Genomic DNA, 24,487 nt, shown 5'->3' with positions numbered 1-24,487 from the left:
CAGCCAATCAGAATGAGTTTTTCCCCACAAAAGGGTTTTCTTTCAGACAGAAATAATCCTCAGCACCCCTCCCTGACGATCCCTCAGGTGAAGAAGCCGGATGTTGAGGTCCTGGGCTGGCGTGATTACACGTGGTCTGCGGCTGTGAGGTCAGTTGTACGTACTGACAAATTCTCAGAAAATGAAGTTTGAGGCAGCTTATGGTGTAGAAATGAACATTAAATTATCTGGAAACAGCTCTGGAGGACATTCCTGCAGTCAGCATGCCAATTTCAAACTCCCTCAAAACTTGAGACATCTGTGACATTGTGTTGTGTGACAGAACAGCACATTTTAGAGTGGCCTTTTATTGTCCTCAGCACAAGGTGCACCTGTGTAATGATCATGCTGTTAAATTAGCTAGTTGATATGCCACACCTGTCAGGTGGATAGATTATCTTGGCAAAGGAGAAATGCTCACTAACAGGGATGTAAACAAATTTGTGCACAAAATTTGAGAGAAATAAGCTTTTTGTCTGTATGGAACATTTCTGGGATATTTTATTTCAGCTCATGAAACAACACTTTACATGTTGCATTAATATTTTTGTTCAGTGTACATATAAAACAGGGGTAAAGTGTTACTGATTGCAGGATTTGGGATACTAACTAGTTGTATTTCAGCTATACAGTGTGTTTCCTCCCAGCTGAGGGAGGCTGGCTGTGTAAACTCACCCAGACTGGTACCGTCCTCCCCCATGATAATCTTCATAGAAGTGATGATCTGTTGGGACACAGGAGGGGACATGGAGGTGGCGTAGATAGCACTGTGGGAGTGGGACCGCAGGTAGTCTATCAACTCCTATGGGGGAAGAGAAGAGACCATTGTCATTCTAATGTACAGTATGGGATCTATTCAGAAATCAAACATGCTCCAACTGAGCCATGGAAATCTGGTTTCACTAAGTACTGTGGGAAATGTCTCATATCATTGGGCAATGATGAAACCGGGTTGTCCTGTTGATGACGAAACCACCACACCGAAACTTTTTCATTAAACTATCAGTAACCATCCCTGAAAAGATGAAAGGCTTGGACTCATAATATACATGTCATGACTCATGTCAGTGGCGATGAGCTGTGTATGAACACCCAGGGCAGTTTCAGTGTTACAAGGGAGGGACCCCTGCACCTAGCTCTGTTGTAACTGAATGTTTTGGTGTTTCCAGCACTGAGTGTTGCTTCAGAGGTCTTGGCACCCCGCCAAGAACATTTCTCCTAATCGCAGATCTTTTGGAGTTGCTTAGCCATACTTCCTAGTTTAGTATGCATTCACTTAATGGAATGGGAACATGAGGAAAAAAGCTGGAAGTCAGGTTTCTGCCTTTGGAGACAGCCGGCTCACTTTCTTTCCTCCGATCTATCCTCCAGCAGCACTAAAGCTCTTGGTAAATACTCCCATAATGACCTCCCCTGACCTTTAACCTCTGTCAGACAGCCGACTCACCCTTCTTCCTCCGATATACCCTCCAGCAGCACCAAAGCTCTTAGTAAACGTTCCCATCATGATGTCAACATCTTTGGGGTCCAGACCAAAGTAGTCGACCACCCCTCCACCGCGAGGTCCTAGTGCCCCGATGCTGTGGGCCTCGTCCAGGTAGAGAAAGGCCTTGTAGCGCTTCTTCAGGGCTATCACCTCAGGCAGACGCACGATGGATCCCTCCATACTGAAGATGGAGAGGAGAATGGTGAGATGTGGAGGGAGGAGACACACACACACACACACACACACACACACACACACACACACACACACACACACACACACACACACACACACACACACACACACACACACACACACACACACACAGAGACACACACACATGACGTGTACGCACAGCACACACACACTATAAATATTCTGTGGATCAACTGGTGTGTCTGGAAAATGACCACACAGCCGTACTTAGACATGTGAACGTCTCCCTTGGTGGAATCTAAAACAAGGTGAGCAGTGTGTTTCTTTTTGATCTTCATTGGCAGTGAGAAGTCAGTGACTGTGTTTCTCTAGATCACTCAGGGTGCGTCAGACCGTTTTAACGACACATTTAGTGAACTGATCAGGGACAGGCAGCTTTACCAAGAAGCATACTGATCAGAACGGATTGGTGGACCTTTACAGTAAGTACATGACAAAGAATTCAAGTCGCACTATATTTATGCTCACTTCGATGTAAAGACTAGTAAATTATTCAGTCAACATCCTGCCACACCCAGTAAAAAGAAACTTCCTAACTGTATGACTAGGCCGTGCTGAGTCTGCAGGGAGGCTTTCTGTACGACTAGGCCGTGCTGAGTCTGCAGGGAGGCTTTCTGTACGACTAGGCCGTGCTGAGTCTGCAGGGAGGCTTTCTGTACGACTAGGCCGTGCTGAGTCTGCAGGGAGGCTTTCTGTACGACTAGGCCGTGCTGAGTCTGCAGGGAGGCTTTCTGTACGACTAGGCCGTGCTGAGTCTGCAGGGAGGCTTTCTGTACGACTAGGCCGTGCTGAGTCTGCAGGGAGGCTTTCTGTACGACTAGGCCGTGCTGAGTCTGCAGGGAGGCTTTCTGTACGACTAGGCCGTGCTGAGTCTGCAGGGAGGCTTTCTGTACGACTAGGCCGTGCTGAGTCTGCAGGGAGGCTTTCTGTACGACTAGGCCGTGCTGAGTCTGCAGGGAGGCTTTCTGTACGACTAGGCCGTGCTGAGTCTGCAGGGAGGCTTTCTGTACGACTAGGCCGTGCTGAGTCTGCAGGGAGGCTTTCTGTACGACTAGGCCGTGCTGAGTCTGCAGGGAGGCTTTCTGTACGACTAGGCCGTGCTGAGTCTGCAGGGAGGCTTTCTGTACGACTAGGCCGTGCTGAGTCTGCAGGGAGGCTTTCTGTACGACTAGGCCGTGCTGAGTCTGCAGGGAGGCTTTCTGTACGACTAGGCCGTGCTGAGTCTGCAGGGGAGGCTTTCTGTACGACTAGGCCGTGCTGAGTCTGCAGGGAGGCTTTCTGTACGACTAGGCCGTGCTGAGTCTGCAGGGAGGCTTTCTGTACGACTAGGCCGTGCTGAGTCTGCAGGGAGGCTTTCTGTACGACTAGGCCGTGCTGAGTCTGCAGGGGAGGCTTTCTGTACGACTAGGCCGTGCTGAGTCTGCAGGGAGGCTTTCTGTACGACTAGGCCGTGCTGAGTCTGCAGGGAGGCTTTCTGTACGACTAGGCCGTGCTGAGTCTGCAGGGAGGCTTTCTGTACGACTAGGCCGTGCTGAGTCTGCAGGGAGGCTTTCTGTACGACTAGGCCGTGCTGAGTCTGCAGGGAGGCTTTCTGTACGACTAGGCCGTGCTGAGTCTGCAGGGAGGCTTTCTGTACGACTAGGCCGTGCTGAGTCTGCAGGGAGGCTTTCTGTACGACTAGGCCGTGCTGAGTCTGCAGGGAGGCTTTCTGTACGACTAGGCCGTGCTGAGTCTGCAGGGAGGCTTTCTGCGACGCCTGCTGAGTCTGCAGGCCAGGCCGTGCTGAGTCTGCAGGGAGGCTTTCTGTACGACTAGGCCGTGCTGAGTCTGCAGGGAGGCTTTCTGTACGACTAGGCCGTGCTGAGTCTGCAGGGAGGCTTTCTGTACGACTAGGCCGTGCTGAGTCTGCAGGGAGGCTTTCTGTACGACTAGGCCGTGCTGAGTCTGCAGGGAGGCTTTCTGTACGACTAGGCCGTGCTGAGTCTGCAGGGAGGCTTTCTGTACGACTAGGCCGTGCTGAGTCTGCAGGGAGGCTTTCTGTACGACTAGGCCGTGCTGAGTCTGCAGGGAGGCTTTCTGTACGACTAGGCCGTGCTGAGTCTGCAGGGAGGCTTTCTGTACGACTAGGCCGTGCTGAGTCTGCAGGGAGGCTTTCTGTACGACTAGGCCGTGCTGAGTCTGCAGGGAGGCTTTTTAAAATGTATTGTGAGCGTCTGATTCAGCTGGGGTTATTTCCATTATTTATTGGAATTCATTAATGAACGTTTAATAAGAAAACTCAGATGATAGCTGTACATGTGATATCATATGATACCTCTTACAAAGGTACAGTACCTGTATATTCCTTCGACCAGAATGAGGATCTTCTTCCAGGGCCTGCGTGTTCTGGGCTGGCCGTGGACTATGGCGTCTCTCAACAGCTTCTCTAGACTCGCCATATCTAGAGAGACAGACACAGAACATAGAATAGGGTCTGAATAATGCAGCCTAAGTACCTGAATGTTTAGACATTGTATCCCAAGCAAGACAACAACAAGATGGCTGGCTAACACTGAGTAGCAGCCAGTCTTCGAGTGAAGAAATGTGTTTATCCGTCACACCTCCCCTGTCTTGTCAGTCTAAAATAGAATGCCAGGAGGAGCAATGAGAGAAAACAAAACAAACACTGCCACGAAATATCCATATTTGTATTACTACCTGACAGCTAACTAGAGTCATGTCTAACTGGAAAGAGAGGAAACAGTAGATTGTATAGAGGTGGCTGGGGATGGACGGTAGCATGGCTTACATGTGCTCAGACTCTAATATAGGATAAACAAACAACTAGACAGAGACTAGAGCTTCTAATGAGAGACAGTTGGTCTTTACTGTTGTGTTGACTGAACGGAGCAGGTTACATCCCATTGTGATCTGGAAGTTTACTGTAGAGAGCTGGCTGAGGTAATAGATGATGTGATCAAACAGGGTCGTCTTGACAACACTAAATGACTCACTGTTGTGCTTGAAGACCCTGATGATGGATCCAGACAGCCGAGCGCCCAGCACTAGAGAGGCATGGTTTAACTCATCACTCAGGATCAAACAGCCCTGGAATTACACCAAAATAATAGCATTTATTTACATCGGAATACAAAAACACTAAAGTGGTATACAGGACAGTTTCCCTGAAGGAGGGGGTCACAGATGCAGTCTCACAGTCAGTGACACATCACACCACGACACCCCACAGCCATTGAATAGTTACCGCAAGACAAGTTCCACAATTCCATCATCTAGTCATTTAATGGCTGAGCAGAGTGAGTGCATTACGCAATGTCATTTACAAGAAGAAGAGGCGAGGAGGAGGAAGTCTGTCAGGAACATGTGAATGGTCCTTCGCCTCTCCTCAATGTGTACGTCTGTCAAGAGAGGAAGTGTGTTGACTACTTTCACGAGGACGACCATGCGCCTGCCAGTCAGAGACTTTTACTTCACTTTTTGTCAAAACAAAACTTAGAGGAGGAGAAGTAAAGGGTTATATGAGTCAGAGAGAGTAGGGGAGGGGCGGAGAGAGAGAGGGGCGGAGAGAGAGAGGGCTTCCTATCCTAATAACTCAAGGCCTTTCAGGCATCATGATGATTAACGACACGTTTCTCAATGTTTTGAAAACACACTGAGGAAACTAGAGGGTTTTGGAACGGCGTGAACCCCCATATGGGGGACTTTGAGCAGTTCTGGACTGACATCGAATGACATGTTGGTGTCGAAAGCGCTCTGTGAAAGCCATAGTGTCCCTTGCCTTATAATGCCAAAGAGCCCCAGCAGTCTGCTCTCTGTTTCCAAGTGTCAGGTTTCAGACCCTACATTTGCATAAGGAGTGACGTGTCACATTTTCTGGCCTATCCAGACAAAGAATCGATTATCTCTTCCTCTGAGCGAGTGAGCTGAGCTTGGGAGAAGGAAAATGAACGGTGACAGTCAAACGAATCCAGCCATTGTGGTTTCATCTCGGTGTGATACGCTCAGCCGGATTTACCTCTTAACTAAATAATAGCAGAGAATTGAAACAGCACTTTGTCTGGGTCAGAGATGGACAAAATCACTTAGTGCTTAAAGCTGAAGTTGTAACGAGTCTACGAACATTGAATGGCGTTTCTGCGCCGCTCAGAGGACGTTTAGGAGAAAATTCTCTGTCAACAGTTATATGAAATGTTGCCAATATTGTACTGTCACTAAGTATGTTAATATTTATTTTACAGTTCTAAGAAAGGTGAAATTGTTTAGAATTTAATTGTTATAATATTTAAAGCATTTCAGTTATTTCAAACCACACTTTTGTTGAATAGGAAAGAAATATGATTTTTCATAATATTTACACTATGTACTTGAAGTAAGTAGACCTCAGCAATTTATATAAATGTTTTAACCAGAAAGGTGAGTTCCAGATCTTTCTAAAACTATGCAACATTACCAGTTATTGTTTATGGCCATCTCATGAAAATGATTACGTTTGGGTATGTCTATTAAGGTGGTAATCAAAATGTTGTCCTATCATTCAACTAGCTAACATCAATGAGAGGTTACTTCAGTTCATTGACTTACAGAACGTGAGAGAGCAAGAGAGAGATAAGAGAGAGAGAACAGAGATGAGAAACAGAGAAAGAGAGAGTGTGTGAGAGAGTGTGTGAGAGAGTATGTGTGAGAGAGAGTTTGTGAGAGAGAGTGAGGCATTCCTACCTTGCAAGCAAGAGAAGGAACGTTCATGGAGTGAGAAATACATGTAGTGAGAACAGGACCAGAGACAGGACCGTCATCCCAGAAACCCTGGACCCACTCCAAGTCACATACCGCCCAAACAAATCCACAGATGACACAATCTATTTTGCACTCCACACTGGCCTTTCCCACCTGGACAAAAGGAACACCTATGTGAGAATGCTATTCATTGACTACAGCTCAGCGTTCAACACCATAGTGCCCTCAAAGCTCATCACTAAGCTAAGGACCCTGGGACTGAACACTTCCTTCTGCAACTGGATTCCCGACTTCCTGATCGGCTGCCCCTAGGTGGTGGGGGTAGGCAACAAAACATCCGCCATGCGGAACCTCAACATGGGGACCCTTAGGGGTGCGTGCTTAGTCCCCTCCTGTACTCCCTGTTCACCCACAGCCGCGCCCACGACTCCAACACCATCATTAAGTTTGCAGAAGATGGTGGTGGGCCTGATCACCAATGACGATGAGACAGCCTATAGGGAGGTCAGAGACAGAGAGCAGTGTGGTGCCAGGACAACAACCTCTCCCTCAACGTCAGTAATACAAATTCGCTGATCATGGACTACAGGAAACGGAGGGCCGAGCACGCCCTCATTTAAATCAAAAAGGCTGTAGTGGAGCAGGTCAAGTTCCTCAATGTCCACATCAATAAGGAAATATTGTGGTCCCCACACAGCAACCCAGTCGTGAAGAGGAAACAACAATGCCTTTTTTCCCTCATGAGGCTGAAAAGATTCAGCCTGGGCCCTCAGATCCTCACAAAGTTCTACAGCTGTAGCACTGAGAGGGTCTTGACCGGCTGCATCACTGCTTAGTATGTCCTGTATACTGCCTGGCCTCCAACAAGCCACTACAGAGGATAGTGTGTACTACAGGTTGACACAGGAGTTCAAATCCATTCCTGTCCAGTCTTTCCTGATCAAACAACAGTTCTATAACCCCGGAACTTTCCTGTCCCTTCCCGATAAAAAAAAAAAATAAATCACTCAGGTCCCGTGCTCATTTTTGCACGCAGAAATATCTAGACTATTGTGTTTGATTAGGAAGTATTGAAAATAATTTCAGTAATGCAAAATGTGACATGTGGTTGTCATACATACATACATACATACATACATACATACATACATACATACATACATACATACATACATACATACATACATACATACATACATACATACATACGACTGTAGGCCTCTGTAAGTCTCTGGATAAGAAAATATTCTAAATGACCTAAATGTAGATTGGTTAAGGCTGAAAGATGAGGACTGACACCCCAACAGGACTGTCTGCTCAGCACCGCAGAAATCTGCAGCCTACAGCTGAGCACACATTAACATTTACAGATAATAAAACCTGAGTGGCAGGACTGCATAGGTCAATCAATGTTTATTTCCCTCCTCACCTCAGACAGCAGGGGTTTAGTTAAATACACAAACTACTGGGCCTGATGGTAAAGTTGTTAGGAGCAGAATGCTATGCTGCTTCAGGCTGCTTGTCTCTATCTGGTTGGCATCCTATTTGATGAAACCACAGCTTTTTTAACAAGCCGTGAACTGGTTCCTTTACTGTTACAGACAACTCCATCAAATGTAGCTAAAACATCGCTCTTTCTTTGGCTCTAATGTTAAATGTTAGTGATGGGTCCTTTCTTTGTCTCTAATGTTAGTGATGGGTCCTTTCTTTGGCTCTAATGTTAGTGATGGGTCCTTTCTTTGGCTCTAATGTTAGTGATGGGTCCTTTCTTTGGCTCTAATGTTAGTGATGGGTCCTTTCTTTGGCTCTAATGTTAGTGATGGGTCCTTTCTTTGGCTCTAATGTTAGTGATGGGTCCTTTCTTTGGCTCTAATGTTAGTGATGGGTCCTTGGCTAGAACATTTCAACTCCTCTATTGAAGGCTTCCTCATTTAGCCTAGTGATATAGGTTGGTATCTGAGGTAGCCTAGTGATGGCTACAACTGGAGAGAGGCGCGAGTGTGAGCTGACGGAAGGGGGCAGGAATCCCGTGGGACCCCTTGTATATACTCCCTGTATACAGCCATGTCCTATTCTACTCCCTGTATCCAGCCATGTCCTATTCTACTCCCTGTATCCAGCCATGTCCTATTCTACTCCCTGTATACAGCCATGTCCTATTCTACTCCCTGTATACAGCCATGTCCTATTCTACTCCCTGTATACAGCCATGTCCTATTCTACTCCCTGTATCCAGCCATGTCCTATTCTACTCCCTGTATCCAGCCATGTCCTATTCTACTCCCTGTATCCAGCCATGTCCTATTCTACTCCCTGTATCCAGCCATGTCCTATTCTACTCCCTGTATCCAGCCATGTCGTATTCTACTCCCTGTATACAGCCATGTCCTATTCTACTCCCTGTATACAGCCATGTCCTATTCTACTCCCTGTATACAGCCATGTCCTATTCTACTCCCTGTATACAGCCATGTCCTATTCTACTCCCTGTATACAGCCATGTCCTATTCTACTCCCTGTATACAGCCATGTCCTATTCTACTCCCTGTATACAGCCATGTCCTATTCTACTCCCTGTATACAGCCATGTCCTATTCTACTCCCTGTATACAGCCATGTCCTATTCTACTCCCTGTATACAGCCATGTCCTATTCTACTCCCTGTATACAGCCATGTCCTATTCTACTCCCTGTATACAGCCATGTCCTATTCTACTCCCTGTATACAGCCATGTCCTATTCTACTCCCTGTATACAGCCATGTCCTATTCTACTCCCTGTATACAGCCATGTCCTATTCTACTCCCTGTATACAGCCATGTCCTATTCTACTCCCTGTATACAGCCATGTTATATTATACTCCCTATACAGCCATGTCCTATTCTACTCCCTGTATACAGCCATGTCCTATTCTACTCCCTGTATACAGCCATGTTATACACTGCTCAAAAAAATAAAGGGAACACTTAAATAACACATCCTAGATCTGAATTAAAGAAAATAATCTTATTAAATACTTTTTTCTTTACATAGTTGAATGTGCTGACAACAAAATCACACAAAAATAATCAATGGAAATCCAATTTATCAACCCATGGAGGTCTGGATTTTGAGTCACACTCAAAATTAAAGTGGAAAACCACACTACAGGCTGATCCAACTTTGATGTAATGTCCTTAAAACAAGTCAAAATGAGGCTCAGTAGTGTGTGTGTGGCCTCCACGTGCCTGTATGACCTCCCTACAATGCCTGGGCATGCTCCTGATAAGGTGACGGATGGTCTCCTGAGGGATCTTCTCCCAGACCTGGACTAAAGCATCCGCCAACTCCTGGACAGTCTGTGGTGCAACGTGGCGTTGGTGGATGGAGCGAGACATGATGTCCCAGATGTGCTCAATTGGATTCAGGTCTGGGGAACGGGCGGGCCAGACAATAGCATCAATGCCTTCCTCTTGCAGGAACTGCTGACACACTCCAGCCACATGAGGTCTAGCATTGTCTTGCATTAGGAGGAACCCAGGGCCAACCGCACCAGCATATGGTCTCACAAGGGGTCTGAGGATCTCATCTCGGTACCTAATGGCAGTCAGGCTACCTCTGGCGAGCACATGGAGGGCTGTGCGGCCCTCCCAAAGAAATGCCACCCCACACCATGACTGACCCACCGCCAAACCCGTCATGCTGGAGGATGTTGCAGGCAGCAGAACGTTCTCCACGGCGTCTCCAGACTCTGTCACGTCTGTCACGTGCTCAGTGTGAACCTGCTTTCATCTGTGAAGAGCACAGGGCGCCAGTGGCGAATTTGCCAATCTTGGTGTTCTCTGGCAAATGCCAAACGTCCTGCACGGTGTTGGGCTGAAAGCACAACCCCCACCTGTGGACGTCGGGCCCTCATACCACCCTCATGGAGTCTGTTTCTGACCGTTTGAGCAGACACATGCACATTTGTGGCCTGCTGGAGGTCATTTTGCAGGGCTCTGGCAGTGCTCCTCCTGCTCCTCCTTGCACAAAGGCGGAGGTAGCGGTCCTGCTGCTGGGTTGTTGCCCTCCTACGGCCTCCTCCACGTCTCCTGATGTACTGGCCTGTCTCCTGGTAGCGCCTCCATGCTCTGGACACTACGCTGATAGACACAGCAAACCTTCTTGCCACAGCTCGCATTGATGTGCCATCCTGGATGAGCTGCACTACCTGAGCCACTTGTGTGGGTTGTTGACTCCGTCTCATGCTACCACTAGAGTGAAAGCACCGCCAGCATTCAAAAGTGACCAAAACAGCCAGGAAGCATAGAAACTGAGAAATGGTCTGTGGTCTCCACCTTTATTGGGGGTGTCTTGCTTATTGCCTATAATTTTCACCTGTTGTCTATTCCATTTGCACAACAGCAAGTGAAATGTATTGTCAATCAGTGTTGCTTCCTAAGTGGACAGTTTGATTTCACAGAAGTGTGATTGACTTGGAGTTACATTGTGTTGTTTAAGTGTTCCCTTTATTTTTTTGAGCAGTACATTATACTCCCTGTATCCAGCCATGTCCTATTCTACTCCCTGTATCCAGCCATGTCCTATTCTACTCCCTGTATACAGCCATGTCCTATTCTACTCCCTGTATACAGCCATGTCCTATTCTACTCCCTGTATACAGCCATGTCCTATTCTACTCCCTGTATACAGCCATGTCCTATTCTACTCCCTGTATACAGCCATGTCCTATTCTACTCCCTGTATACAGCCATGTCCTATTCTACTCCCTGTATACAGCCATGTCCTATTCTACTCCCGGTATAGAGCCATGTCCTATTCTACTCCCGGTATAGAGCCATGTCCTATTCTACTCCCTGTATACAGCCATGTCCTATTCTACTCCCTGTATACAGCCATGTCCTATTCTACTCCCTGTATACAGCCATGTCCTATTCTACTCCCTGTATACAGCCATGTCCTATTATACTCCCTGTATACAGCCATGTCCTATTCTACTCCCTGTATACAGCCATGTCCTATTCTACTCCCTGTATACAGCCATGTCCTATTCTACTCCCTGTATACAGCCATGTTATATTCTACTCCCTATACAGCCATGCTTTTTGAACCTAATATTTGTATTCGTTATTCACTGTGTATTTATTCCTTGTGTCACTTTTTCTATGTTTTTATTTATCTTTAAATCATTGTTAGATAAGGACTCGTAAGTAACCATTTACCTGTTGTTTACGAAGCATGTGAGAAATATATTTTTATCCCTACCTTTCCAGCCAGAGCCGGAATGTTCATGGAGTTGGTAGCAAAGCCCATCCCAAACGCCATAGATGACTCCACCCCCAGGAACCTAGCAACCAGCTGTTCCAACTCCTCATGGAGGTCCAGGTTACCTGGATACAGCAGGAACAGGAACATGTAAATAAAAATGACGTCTTACTTTAACAAGTGTTCATGTCAACATAAAGCGCACGACATCAATACAGATGTACTAACTAAAATTCACTAGTATCCATATCAGTTACAGTGATGCTCTAAATCAACATCACTATCCATGGAGAAACAAACACTCCTTTTAACTCAATACAACTGTTCAGGTCATACTACAATACAACAACACAAAGATGCACTACCTCAGAACAACAGCTTCCTGCACATAACAAGGGCCTGACATAAACAATGCATGGAGGAGAACTTGACTAGAATGTTAATGTCCAACATGTCTTTCTATTCTGTGCTCTGTCATTGTGGGGTACATGACAAAAGAGGACTTTTGTTTCCTTGTTTCCTTTAAAAATTGCAAAACTACAAAAGTAGACGGCACAACCAAGCCCAACAACAGAATGAGTGGGCCCCAGAAGGTTGTCTGCAGTGGATATTTTACCAACGTTTTGTATCAGCGCTTTGTTTTAAATAACATATGCCATTTAGAAGATACGTTTATCCAAGCAACGTAACAGTCACACGTGCATACATTTAGGTACGGTAGTACCGGGAACCGAACCCACTATCCTGGCGTTGTAAGCGCCATGCTCTACCTGCGGTCCACAGATATGAGTGTTTAAAAACAAAAACGGCCCTTGTCCCCAACAAGAAGGTGATTATAACCATGTCTTACCCATCTCATAGCGGGTGCTACCCACTCCAACGCCATAGTGGTGGGTCGACTCTGTGGCAGCGTCGGCACACCTCCCAGTGTTCTCAGCAAAGCCCAGGTAGTTATATGAACCCATGTTGATCACGTCTTTCACCACCTTACCTGTGTGTCTGGGTAGAAAGACAACTTACTGCAACTCTGACGAGACTGAACTACAGTTGTGTTGGAGGAGGTCTGATTTTACACTGTGAAGTTACAGTTGTGTTGGAGGAGGTCTGATTTTACACTGTGAAGTTACAGTTGTGTTGGAGGAGGTCTGATTTTACACTGTGAAGTTACAGTTGTGTTGGAGGAGGTCTGATTTTACACTGTGAAGTTACAGTTGTGTTGGAGGAGGTCTGATTTTACACTGTGAAGTTACAGTTGTGTTGGAGGAGGTCTGATTTTACACTGTGAAGTTACAGTTGTGTTGGAGGAGGTCTGATTTTACACTGTGAAGTTACAGTTGTGTTGGAGGAGGTCTGATTTTACACTGTGAAGTTACAGTTGTGTTGGAGGAGGTCTGATTTTACACTGTGAAGTTACAGTTGTGTTGGAGGAGGTCTGATTTTACACTGTGAAGTTACAGTTGTGTTGGAGGAGGTCTGATTTTACACTGTGAAGTTACAGTTGTGTTGGAGGAGGTCTGATTTTACACTGTGAAGTTACAGTTGTGTTGGAGGAGGTCTGATTTTACACTGTGAAGTCCTGTATTTTAAAACCTTCTGATAATGCGAAACACACCAAATGAGGGCTTCTGTTTCTTTATTTTGTTTTAAACTGTACTTGTGAGTTTTGACAAGCAGCAAGAGTAGCTATCGTGTTGACAATAATATCAGGTATTGTTTTTAACAGGTTCCCTAACACTTACATGCAGTTGTGACAGCAGCATAACATGCCTAGCAAAGAGTGAACGAGGTTAACCATTACCACACAACGAGACGGGACAGATATCGTCTGTTGGTTTCTACACATCACGTTCGTCCCCAGATAGACTTCCCTCTCTTATCATTGTAAGTAGGACAATGACCTGTAGGTGATAGAGGGGGCATGATAGACCCTTCCATGACATGGGTAGTTCTCACACAGACCCATCTACTCCCTGTAAAAGCCATGATAGTCCATGGGTAGGTCCAGAGTGTACAGTACCAAATACAATAGTCTAGTAGTTACACATGTACACAAGCCCTGTTAGAGTTATGGTTAGAATGGGCCACTCACTGGAAGGTCCAGTTGTAGTCTTTAGAGGCCCTCTCCAACAGGTCCATCTTGGCTCCTGGAACACTGCAGATCGGCCTGTTCCAGTTGTCACGGATACGCATGTATAGATTCCGGGTGTAGAAGTTCTCAAAGTCCTGGTACAGTGGAACAAAGTCCTAGAAAACACAGACAGAGAGACACAGAGAGAGAGAGAGAGAGAGAGACACAGAGACCGAGAGATGGAATCAATAACACGGTCTGAATTTATGCAAACACACAGGTATGTCTTTCTCCCAAGCTTTCAAAGAAGTTGTTTGACTTTACTGTTCAATAGTAAAGCATTTGGTGTGCACTAGCTGGGTGCCAGAAAGAGTGTGTTTATAGACAACGCAAATTCCTCACAGGCATAGGTGTGTCTCTTTTACAGCTTCAAGACAACTGGTTTGGCATAACGGTTGCACTGAGCATTGCGGTTTACAAAAAACAGGTTTCGAAAACGCTAAAGCTGTAGTGGAATGTGTCTGGAGAAATCCCTTTCACACCTTCCCATGTTACACGTCTGTATTGTTCAGGCATATTTCACACCCTATTCACATAGCACCAGAGGAAATATTAGCACTGTAATAGCCTACATCATAGAACCGTTTTAGAGTGGAAGCAATGAATGAATGGCAATGAAGGACTAGGTAGACAGAAGTTGCCCCTAACCAGTAACCACTGACACAGGGTCAGCTATTTCTCCAAACCCTTAACCTGTTATGGCTAGGGGGCAGTATTTTCACGGCCGGATAAAAAAACGTACCCGATTTAATCTGATTATTACTCCTGCCCAGAAACAAGAATATGCATATAATTATTAGCTTTGGATAGAAAACACCCTAAAGTTTCTAAAACTGTTTGAATGGTGTCTGTGAGTATAACAGAACTCATTTGGCAGGCCAAAACCTGAGAAGATTCCATGCAGGAAGTGCCCTGTCTGACAATTTCTTGCCCTTCTTGATTATCTCTATCCAATACAGGGGATCTCTGCTGTTACGTGACACTTCCTACGGCTCCCATGGGCTCTCAGAAGGCGGCAAAAAGCTGAATCGTGGCTTTGCAGGCTCTGGCTGAAAAACATTAGCGCGTTTGGATAGTGGCTGGTCACAGTACTGTGAGACTCAGGCTCGTGCACGAGTTGACTCCATGTTTTATCTTTGAACGAAAACCACCACTCCTGGTCGGAATATTATCGCTTTTTTACGAGAAAAATGGCATAAAAATTGATTTTAAACAGCGGTTGACATGCTTCGAAGTACGGTAATAGAATATTTAGAATTTTTTTGTCACGAAATGCGTCGTGCGCGTGACCCTTCGTCACCCTTCTTTACCATTCGGATAGTGTCTTGAACGCACGAACAAAACGCCACTATTTGGATATAACAATGGATTATTTTGAACCAAACCAACATTTGTTATTGAAGTAGCAGTCCTGGGAGTGCATTCTGACGAAGAACACCAAAGGTAATCAAACTTTTCTAATAGTAAATCGGAGTTTGGTGAAGGCTAAACTTGCTGGGTGTCTAAATAGCTAGCCCTGTGATGCCGGGCTATGTACTCAGAATATTGCAAAATGTGCTTTCACCGAAAAGCTATTTTAAAATCGGACACCTCGATTGCACAAAGGAGTTCTGTATCTATAATTCTTAAAATAATTGTTGTTTTTTGTGAACGTTTATCGTGAGTAATTTAGTAAATTCACCGGAAGTGTTCGGTGGGAATGCTAGTTCTGAACGTCACATGCTAATGTAAAAAGCTGGTTTTTGATATAAATATGAACTTGATTGAACAAAACATGCATGTATTGTATAACATAATGTCCTAGGGTTGTCATCTGATGAAGATCATCAAAGGTTAGTGCTGCATTTAGCTGTGGTTTTGTTTTTTGTGACATTATATGCTAGCTTGAAAAATCGGTGTCTGATTATTTCTGGCTGGGTACTCTGCTGACATAATCTAATGTTTTGCTTTCGCTGTAAAGCCTTTTTGAAATCGGACAGTGTGGTTAGATAAAGGAGAGTCTTGTCTTTAAAATGCTGTAAAAAAAATTGTCATATGTTTGAAAAATTGAAGTTTTTGTATTTTTGAGGAATTTGTAATTCGCGCCACGCCTATCATTGGATATTGGAGCAGGTGTTCCGCTAGCGGAACGTCTAGATGTAAGAGGTTAATGGTTAAAAAAAAGGATTCAGGGGCGGGGTAATCCGATTCAGGGGCAGGGTAATCCGATTCAGGGGCGGGGTAATCTGATTCTAGATCTGTCAGTGAGAACAAACACACATCGAAGACGGCAGCTAAACAGAAAAAAAGTGAATAGCCTACAAGGAAAAACTAATGTGCATCTCTTACCTTCTGCTCCTCCCTCTCTCTGGCCACATGGCACTTCTCCATGCCCCAGTGCCGGAGGAAGTCCCGCAGGTACCCGAAGATGGTGAGGATCCCGTAGCCCACGTATGTGAGGACCGCCACAAGCAGAGGAGTCTCCTCAAACTGCTCCACAAACGCTTTGTTGTACAGGCTGGCATTACAAACAACATGGTTGTTCTGGAGGAGAAGAAAATACACAGACAAACAGAACATGGTTGTGTTGCTGACTGGAAGGGTTTTGGTGTTGATCTTTACATGCAATTTTAGTCAAGCAAAACAGGGAGCATAGGAACCACCATTTATTGGGTAGCCTAGTCTGTTCTAATGTTAGCCTGTGGTGACTGCAGAAGTCTAATGGTGGTTGCACCACTGCAGTCTGTCCCATGGGACACACCCAAGCTGAGAAAAGATCAACAAATGGCATTTGAGTGAATAAAATGAGCCTTTGATCACAGAAGTGTTAAACTAATCTACATATAACACAGATACAGAAGTGTTAAACCCGCTCAGCAGACATACTGTATCTCTCTGACTCTCCTTACAAAGTCATGAATTACTTTTAGTCGGGCCTAATCTGTTTGCTCTATAGAAACACACACACACACACACACACACACACACACACACACACACACACACACACACACACACACACACACACATACATATATATATATATACACAAACACACACACACACACTTTTATTTATTTCATCACATTCCCAGTGGGTCAGAAGTTTACATGCACTCAATTAGTATTTAGTAGCATTGCTTTAAATTGTTTAACTTGGGCCAAACATCTCGGGTGGCCTTCCGCAAGCTTCCCACAATAAGTTGGGTGAATTTTGGCCCAATCCTCCTGGCAGAGCTGGTGTAACAGTCAGGTTTGTAGGCCTCCTTGCTCGCACACGCGTTTTCAGTTCTGCCCACAAATTCTCTATGGGATTGAGGTCAGGGCTTTGTGATGGCCACTCCAAAACCTTGACTTTGTTGTCCTTAAGTCATTTTGCCACAACTTTGGAAGTATGCTTGGGGTCATTGGTCATTTGGAAGACCGATTTGTGACCAAGCTTTAACTTCCTGACTGATGTCTTGAAATGTTGCTTCAATATATCCACATCATTTTCCTCCCTCATGATGCAATCTATTTTGTGAAGTGCACCAGTCCCTCCTGCAGCAAAGCACCCCCACAACATGATGCTGCCACCCCCATGCTTCACGGTTGGGATGGTGTCTTTGGCTTGCAAGCCTCCCCCCTTTCCCTCCAAACATAACGATGGTCATTATGGCTAAACAGTTCTATTTTTGTATCAGACCAGAGGACATTTCTCCAAAAAGTGCGATCTTTGTCCCCATGTGCAGTTGCAAACCGTAGACAGAACACGTCTCCTACCTGAGCGGTATGACGGCTGCGTGTTCCCATGGTGTTTATACTTGTGTACTATTGCTTGTACAGATGAACGTGGTATCTTCAGGCGTTTGGAAATTGCTCCCAACGATGAACCAGACTTGTGGAGGTCTACAATTTTTTTTCTGAGGTCTTGGCTGATTTCTTTTGATTTTCCCATGATGTCAAGCAAAGAGGCACGGAGTTTGAAGGTAGGCCTTCAAATACATCCACAGGTACACCTCCAATTGACTCAAATGATGTCAATTAGCCTATCAGAAGCTTCTAAAGCCATGATATCATTTTCTGGAATTTTCCAAGCTGTTTAAAGGCACAGTCAACTTAGTGTATGTAAACTTCTGACCCACTGGAATTGTGATACAGTGAATTATAAGTGAAATAATCTGTCTGTAAACAATTGTTGGAAAAATTACTTGTGTCATGCACAAAGTTGATGTCCTAACCGACTTGCCAAAACTATAGTTTGTTAACAAGAAATTTGTGGAGTGGTTGAAATACACATTTTAAATGACTCCATCCTAAGTGTATGTAAACATCCAACTTCAACTGTATGTATGTATGTATGTATGTATGTATAGCTTAGATCCTTTGAATAAAGATGGTTTGTTAAAAACAGTGGGACAAAACAGACCCCTGAATACAGTGACAGTGTTTTTGATCCCTCCTGCAAAACCAGATCACCTGGACCCTGGGCTCAGAGGGCTATCCAGAGGGTTTTCATTGAGGCTGAACTGTGGCTTATTGTGTTGAAAACTAAACTCTCAAATCAAACGACCTAAAGTCAGTCAGCCTGGTCACCCAATAAACCCTGGCTGCTTAGCAACCACATGTGACCCAGTCATGCCTCTCTCTACCTTTATGGTGTGTGCGCGTGTGGACTACGTGCTCAGTGCAGCTCAGAACTGATCAAACTGGTCCCAGAGTCATTCTCCCATAAGGAATTATCCCTCTAAACTACACCACTAACCCACATACAGGTCTGACTGCTAACAAGTCGACCTTCAAGCTAACTGAAAACACAAAGAGAAATGTTTAAAGTCAAATATACCCTTCAGAGAGAGCAGTTAGTGGCCTAGGCCCTCCAGCCACTAAAAACCAGATCATATCTCAATACATTTTATAGCTGTGCATTAGCAACCGTCCGAAGACCAACTGTCGTGTGAGCCCAGGCTCTGGACGAAACAGGAACAGTAGTCTAATAGGGTGTTTTCTATTCCATGAAAAGTTCCACACATCCAGGACCTGTCTCTGTCACATGAGCTGGATAAAGAAGTCTTATAGAGGGCAATGCCAACGAAGTGAATGCCTAGGCTCTCAATTTTTGCCGCTCCTAAACCTAATCTTTATTAAACTCTCGACAGTGATACAACACCAGGATTATCAACCAAGGGTGGGTAGGATAAGGAGGGTACTGTTGGATTATCTGCATCACTAGTTCAACAAAGATCACGTTTGGGTTGAGAGCTGTTAAAGGGGCCAACCAGTCAGTTACGTTCAATTCAAAATGCTCCAAATTCCAATGCTTCTGAAGGACGAATTCCTGTCCCCAAGACACTTGTTAAGATCAGACGGTAGTCCATAGGTCAAGTGTATAGAGAATATTCATTCTGTCCATCAGTGGACTAGATGGAGCTCCAGGTATACGTTATTACCATGTTGTTTGGTTTCTATACAACCCTTTCATATCTACATTGCCCGAGGGGTATAGGAAAAAGGGTTCAATTTAGAATTCCGCGGTAGCCTCAAGTGTGTGTCCAACCACCCCAAGCTCAACACATCAACGCCTAGCTGTCAGTGTCCCTTTTCCTCATCCTCTCTCCTTCTGTGCTCAGAGACATTCAGCCCTCCCAAGGACCACTTCCTATAGCCAGCAGCCATTATCCCCAGGGGGAGGCTTGTGTTGCGTCATGCGTGTGCTGCCTGGGAGACAAAGTACTCCTCTGCAGTTATGTTGCCTCCTGGTTCTGACTGGTATTCTCCATGGTAGTGTCAGTGTCAGCAGAACTTTTACATTTTACATTACATTTAAGTCATTTAGCAGACGCTCTTATCCAGAGCGACTTACAAAATGGTGCATTCACCTTATGATATCCAGTGGAACAACCACTTTACAATAGTGCATCTAAATCTTTTAAGGGGGGGGGGGTTAGAAGGATTACTTTATCCTATCCTAGGTATTCCTTAAAGAGGTGGGGTTTCAGGTGTCTCCGGAAGGTGGTGATTGACTCCGCTGTCCTGGCGTCGTGAGGGAACTTCTACACCACGCAAACTACATGTTCATGTCTTTAAATGTTTAGTCTTTTAGGTTATGGTGTTGGACTCCAGTAAGACTAGCTGTCACCATTGGCTTTGGCTAATGGGGATCCTAATAAAATCGAATCGTCATGTTATGCAAACTGGAAACCACATATCCTGAGGCAGCATGTATTGTGGCTGAGGATTTTAACAAAGCAAATTTGAGAAAAAGGCTGCCGAAGTTCTAACACAGAGTGTAGTACTCACACTGCTAAAACACTCGATCACTGCTACTCCAACTTCCGGGATGTTTACAAGGCACTCCCCCGCCTTCCTTTCGGCAAATCTGACCACGACTCCCATTTCGCTCCTCCCTTCCTATAGGCAGAAACTCAAACAGGAAGTACCCGTGCTAAAGACTACTCAACACTGGTCTGACCAATCGGAATCCACGCTTCAAGATTGTTTTGATCACGTGGACTGGGATATTTTCCGGGTAGCCCCTAAGAATAACATAGACGAATACACGGATACGGTGAGTGAGTTCATCAGGAAGTGTATAGGAGATGTTGTACCCACTGTGACTATTAAAAACTACCCAAACCAGAAACTGTGGATAGGTGGCAGCATTTGCGCAAAACTGAAAGCACGAAGCACCGTATTTAACCATGGCAAGGTGACTGGGAATATGGCAGAATACAAACAGTGTAGTTATTCCCTCCATAAGGCAATCAAACGGGCAAAACGTCAGTACAGAGACAAAGTGGAGGTGCAATTCAACGGCTCAGACACGAGATGTATGTTCCACCTTTACTCCTCTGATCCTCAACACTGTGGTTCCACAAAGGCTTGATCACCAACAATGACAACAGCCTACAGCGAGGAGGTGAGGGATTTGGGAGTGTTGTGCCAGGAAAATAACCTCTCACTCAACAAAGGAGATGATCGTGGACTTCAGGAAACAGCAGAGGGAGCACCCCCCTATCCACATCGACGGGACCACAGTGGAGAAGGTGGAAAGCTTCAAGTTCCTTGGCGTACACATCAGTGACAAACTGAAATGGTCCACCCACACAGACAGTGTGGTGAAGAAGACACAACAAGCGCCTCTCAAACCTCAGGAGGCTGAAGAAAATGTGGCTTGTCACCTAAGACCCTCACAAACTCTTACAGACGCACAACTGAGAGCATCCTGTCGGGCTTATCACTGCCTGGTACGGCAACTGCACCACCCGCAACCGCAGAGCTCTCCAGAGGGTGGTACGGTCTGCCCAACACATCACCGGGGGAAAACTACCTGCCCTCTCGGACACCTACAGCACCCGATGTCACAGGAAGGCCAAAAAGATCATCAAGGACAACAACCACCCGAGCCACTGCCTGTTCACCCCGCTATCATCCAGAAGGCGAAGTCAGTACAGGTGCATCAAAGCTGGGACCGAGAGACTGAAAAACAGCTTCTATCTCAAGGCCATCAGACTGTTAAACAGCCATCACTAGCACATTAGAGGCTGCTGCCTAGATACATAGACTTGGAATCACTGGCCACTTTAATAAATTGAACAATAGCCACTTTAATAATGTTCACATATCTTGCATTACTCATCTCATATGTATATACTGTATTCTATTCTACTGTATCTTAGGCTATGCCGCTCTGACATTGCTCGTCCATATATTTATATATTGTAAATTCATCATTCCTTTACTTAGATTTGTGTGTTGAGTATATGTGCAATTGTTAGATATTACTCATTAGATGTTACTGCACTGTCGGAGCTAGAAACACAAGCATTTCGCTACTCCCGCAATAACGTCAGCTAAACACATGCACGTGACCAATAAAATGTTATTTGATCATTTAAAAACCGGATAGGAGTTTAAAAGGGTGACTTTATGTCGTAAAAGATTAGTTTAAAAGTGAGTTTTGGGAAAACAATGGTGAAAATGAGTCTAGCATGTGGCTGATTGTTAATTGGTTAGTAAACTAAATAACCTACACAATGAAAGCATAGCAGCCTATGATTATGCTGTCTAACAACACCCATAGCCTATTCTTCAGTCTAATCGAGGGGTCCAGGATGACCACAGGACAGAAATAACACACTTCACAGAATGTTTTCTTTGCGCCAGACTCATTCTTAATGTAAAAAAAAAAAGGAAATTACAAACTTCAGAACCATAGAAGATGACACCGGGCCAATCCCACATTGACTCAGAACAAATAAAATCAATTGAGCAATACAAATATCTTGGAACTATAAAATCGACTCAAAACTCTCTCGGACTGCAAATACACAACAGATATACAAAAAGGGACAACGACTATTTCATGAGGAGATTCAATAAATACCCGGTCAATAAAATAATATCAGCCATATTCTAAACATACATTGTTCAGTGTTGTCACTTTCTGTTTCCAAGCCTGGTACAATCAGCTATCCATCTAAAACAAAAAACAACTACACAAAATAGTAACGCTGTCAAGCAAAATCAGTGGAGTTAAACTCAAGACCTTGGAAGCGCTGTTCTTGGAGAGAGCTGTGAGGGCAGGAGCGAGAATTGCCACCGACCTGACACACCCACTCAACCAGGAGTACCAGCTACCATCAACCCACCGATTCAGAGTCCATCTTTACCAAACCACCTGAGCCCAGAAATCATTCATCCCCACCAGTACATTGAATAAATAACTGCTCCCCCCATACCAACTGTTAACTGTAACCACATGTGTTGCTGATGTAGTTGTTTGTAACACACACACACACACACACACACACACACACACACACACATACATACATACATACATACATACATACATACATACTTATACTTATACTTATACTTATGTGGTGATGCTTTGCTGTGTTGAGACACACTTTCACCAAACGGACACGATAAATAATTATTTTAATTCAGTCAACACATTCTGAGGCTTAATCATTTCGTCACAAAACATCCACCCTATCAAACTTGTTACAATGACTCAACTTCAATACTAGTTTAAAAAAGCGACAGATAAAATAGTTGGAATAAGTCGCTACATTTGATTGGGCTGTGTTTATTCAATCTATATTGTTGCCAGATACTCTAAAGGTCATTCCCTATTCTCATCGAGCGGCAGTGGCAGTAGTGTTGACGGGTGGGCCTCACCTCATTCGGGCGCCGATTCTTCTGTTGCGGTTGTTGGAACAAGCAATGATTCTTAACGAAACCGTTCCTTCTCGATGAAGTCTTACCGTTGGACGCCCGGTGGAAAACATCTCCATTTGTCAGTTTATTCGCCGAGCTCTTGGTCATACTTGGTGGCATTTATTCGCCTGAATATCCAGGTTTGTATACTTATGTGCCCGGGACCTCTTCTCTCTGTGTGACTGGGGAAAGTGCAAATACACAATATGAGATTACCGGAAATGCACGCCCCTGTTAACTTTCAGCGACCAATGAGGAGTTTATGACGCCATGTACATTGCCATGGAAAGAGCCTGTAGTAACCTTTTGCATGGGTTTTTACAGTGAAGTATCACCTCACTTCTGTGTAAAGGACTTTGGTCGTGTGCCATAGCCTACAGGAAAACAGTCTAAGGAGAAGATTTTCCTTACACCCACCCACTGAGCCAGATGTCCCTGAATAGGATGTTTGTGAAAATAGTATTTTTGGGAAACTGAATAGAATTACATTATTTCCAGCTTTTATGACTGTTTTAATGAATGATTCACATTATCTCCAGCTTTCATGACTAACGCCACTTGTTTAATGTTTACAGTTAATCGATTTACAATCCTCCGAGGTTACAGAATATGTTTCCGCACCCACTCAGTCTACAAGATACCTAGCCTAAACCAATTAGTTGTATCCCAAATAGCACCCTATCCCCTATGTAGGGCACTACTTTTGACCAGGACCCATAGGGCTGTGATGAAAACTAGGCACTATATAGGGACTAGGGTGCCATTTGGGACGTAGTGTCAATTGCACATGAAGGCTGTACTTTTTTTGATGAGTTACCCTAGTCATAGCCTACTGTTGAACACAAACATAGCAAAATACTGCCACATAGCAAAATACTGCCGCAATGACTGGCCAGGGGCCTGAAACAGTAACCTGTAACTTGATCCTTATCTGCTCCTCTTCCAGTGGGCTTTTCTTTACCTACACAATATCCCACTCGGTAAAGCTTTAAATACTCTTTAAACAGCTATAATTTGTTGTTTAAAATTGTGTGATAGTCATTCATAAACACTTCATAATATAGGTAACCTTATCGCATAATGCTATTTCATTTATCTACCGGTTATTTACTCTTGTACCTACCGGTACAAGAAGTGGAAGATAACAAACACAGTAGTCATAGCCTGTGCTTTGCTTGGAATTGCCAGCTAAAACATTCCTGGAATAGAAGGAAATAACACTCCTGATCTTCGGAGTCAATGCCATGGAGAGAACATAAAACAATAGTCCTTCATATCCTGAGGTCAAGTGAAGCACCCCCGCCCCCCAAAGAAATAAGTGTGTATATATATATATATATATATATATATATATATATATTTAAATAGAGCGTTAAAGGCGCTGCATGGTCAATCTGACATCTGCGTTGGCCGTGCAGCATTTATGGTGATATGGCCTCTGCAGAAGAAAGGGC

The 24,487-nt window shown here is 44.7% G+C and overlaps 1 protein-coding gene across 1 annotated transcript in view; it reads right to left on the bottom strand.

Annotated features, from left to right (window-relative positions):
* Window positions 1-23,257, bottom strand: part of LOC106608234 (serine palmitoyltransferase 2) — a 33,954-nt gene extending 10,697 nt beyond the window's left edge. The window contains exons 1-9 of the mRNA XM_045721095.1: window positions 22,995-23,257; window positions 16,177-16,371; window positions 13,810-13,964; window positions 12,571-12,719; window positions 11,721-11,845; window positions 4,735-4,828; window positions 4,076-4,181; window positions 1,487-1,706; window positions 715-841 (exon numbers count right to left, since the gene is read on the bottom strand). Of these exons, the coding sequence (XP_045577051.1) occupies window positions 715-841; window positions 1,487-1,706; window positions 4,076-4,181; window positions 4,735-4,828; window positions 11,721-11,845; window positions 12,571-12,719; window positions 13,810-13,964; window positions 16,177-16,371; window positions 22,995-23,153 (1,330 nt within the window). The 5' untranslated portion in view covers window positions 23,154-23,257. The remainder of the gene's footprint in view (window positions 1-714; window positions 842-1,486; window positions 1,707-4,075; window positions 4,182-4,734; window positions 4,829-11,720; window positions 11,846-12,570; window positions 12,720-13,809; window positions 13,965-16,176; window positions 16,372-22,994) is intronic.
* Window positions 23,258-24,487: the final 1,230 nt, after the last annotated feature.

Source organism: Salmo salar, chromosome ssa06, assembly GCF_905237065.1.
Source record: "Salmo salar chromosome ssa06, Ssal_v3.1, whole genome shotgun sequence".
NCBI classification, from domain to species: Eukaryota; Metazoa; Chordata; class Actinopteri; order Salmoniformes; family Salmonidae; genus Salmo; species Salmo salar.
This window is presented reverse-complemented; position numbering and strand designations above follow the sequence as displayed.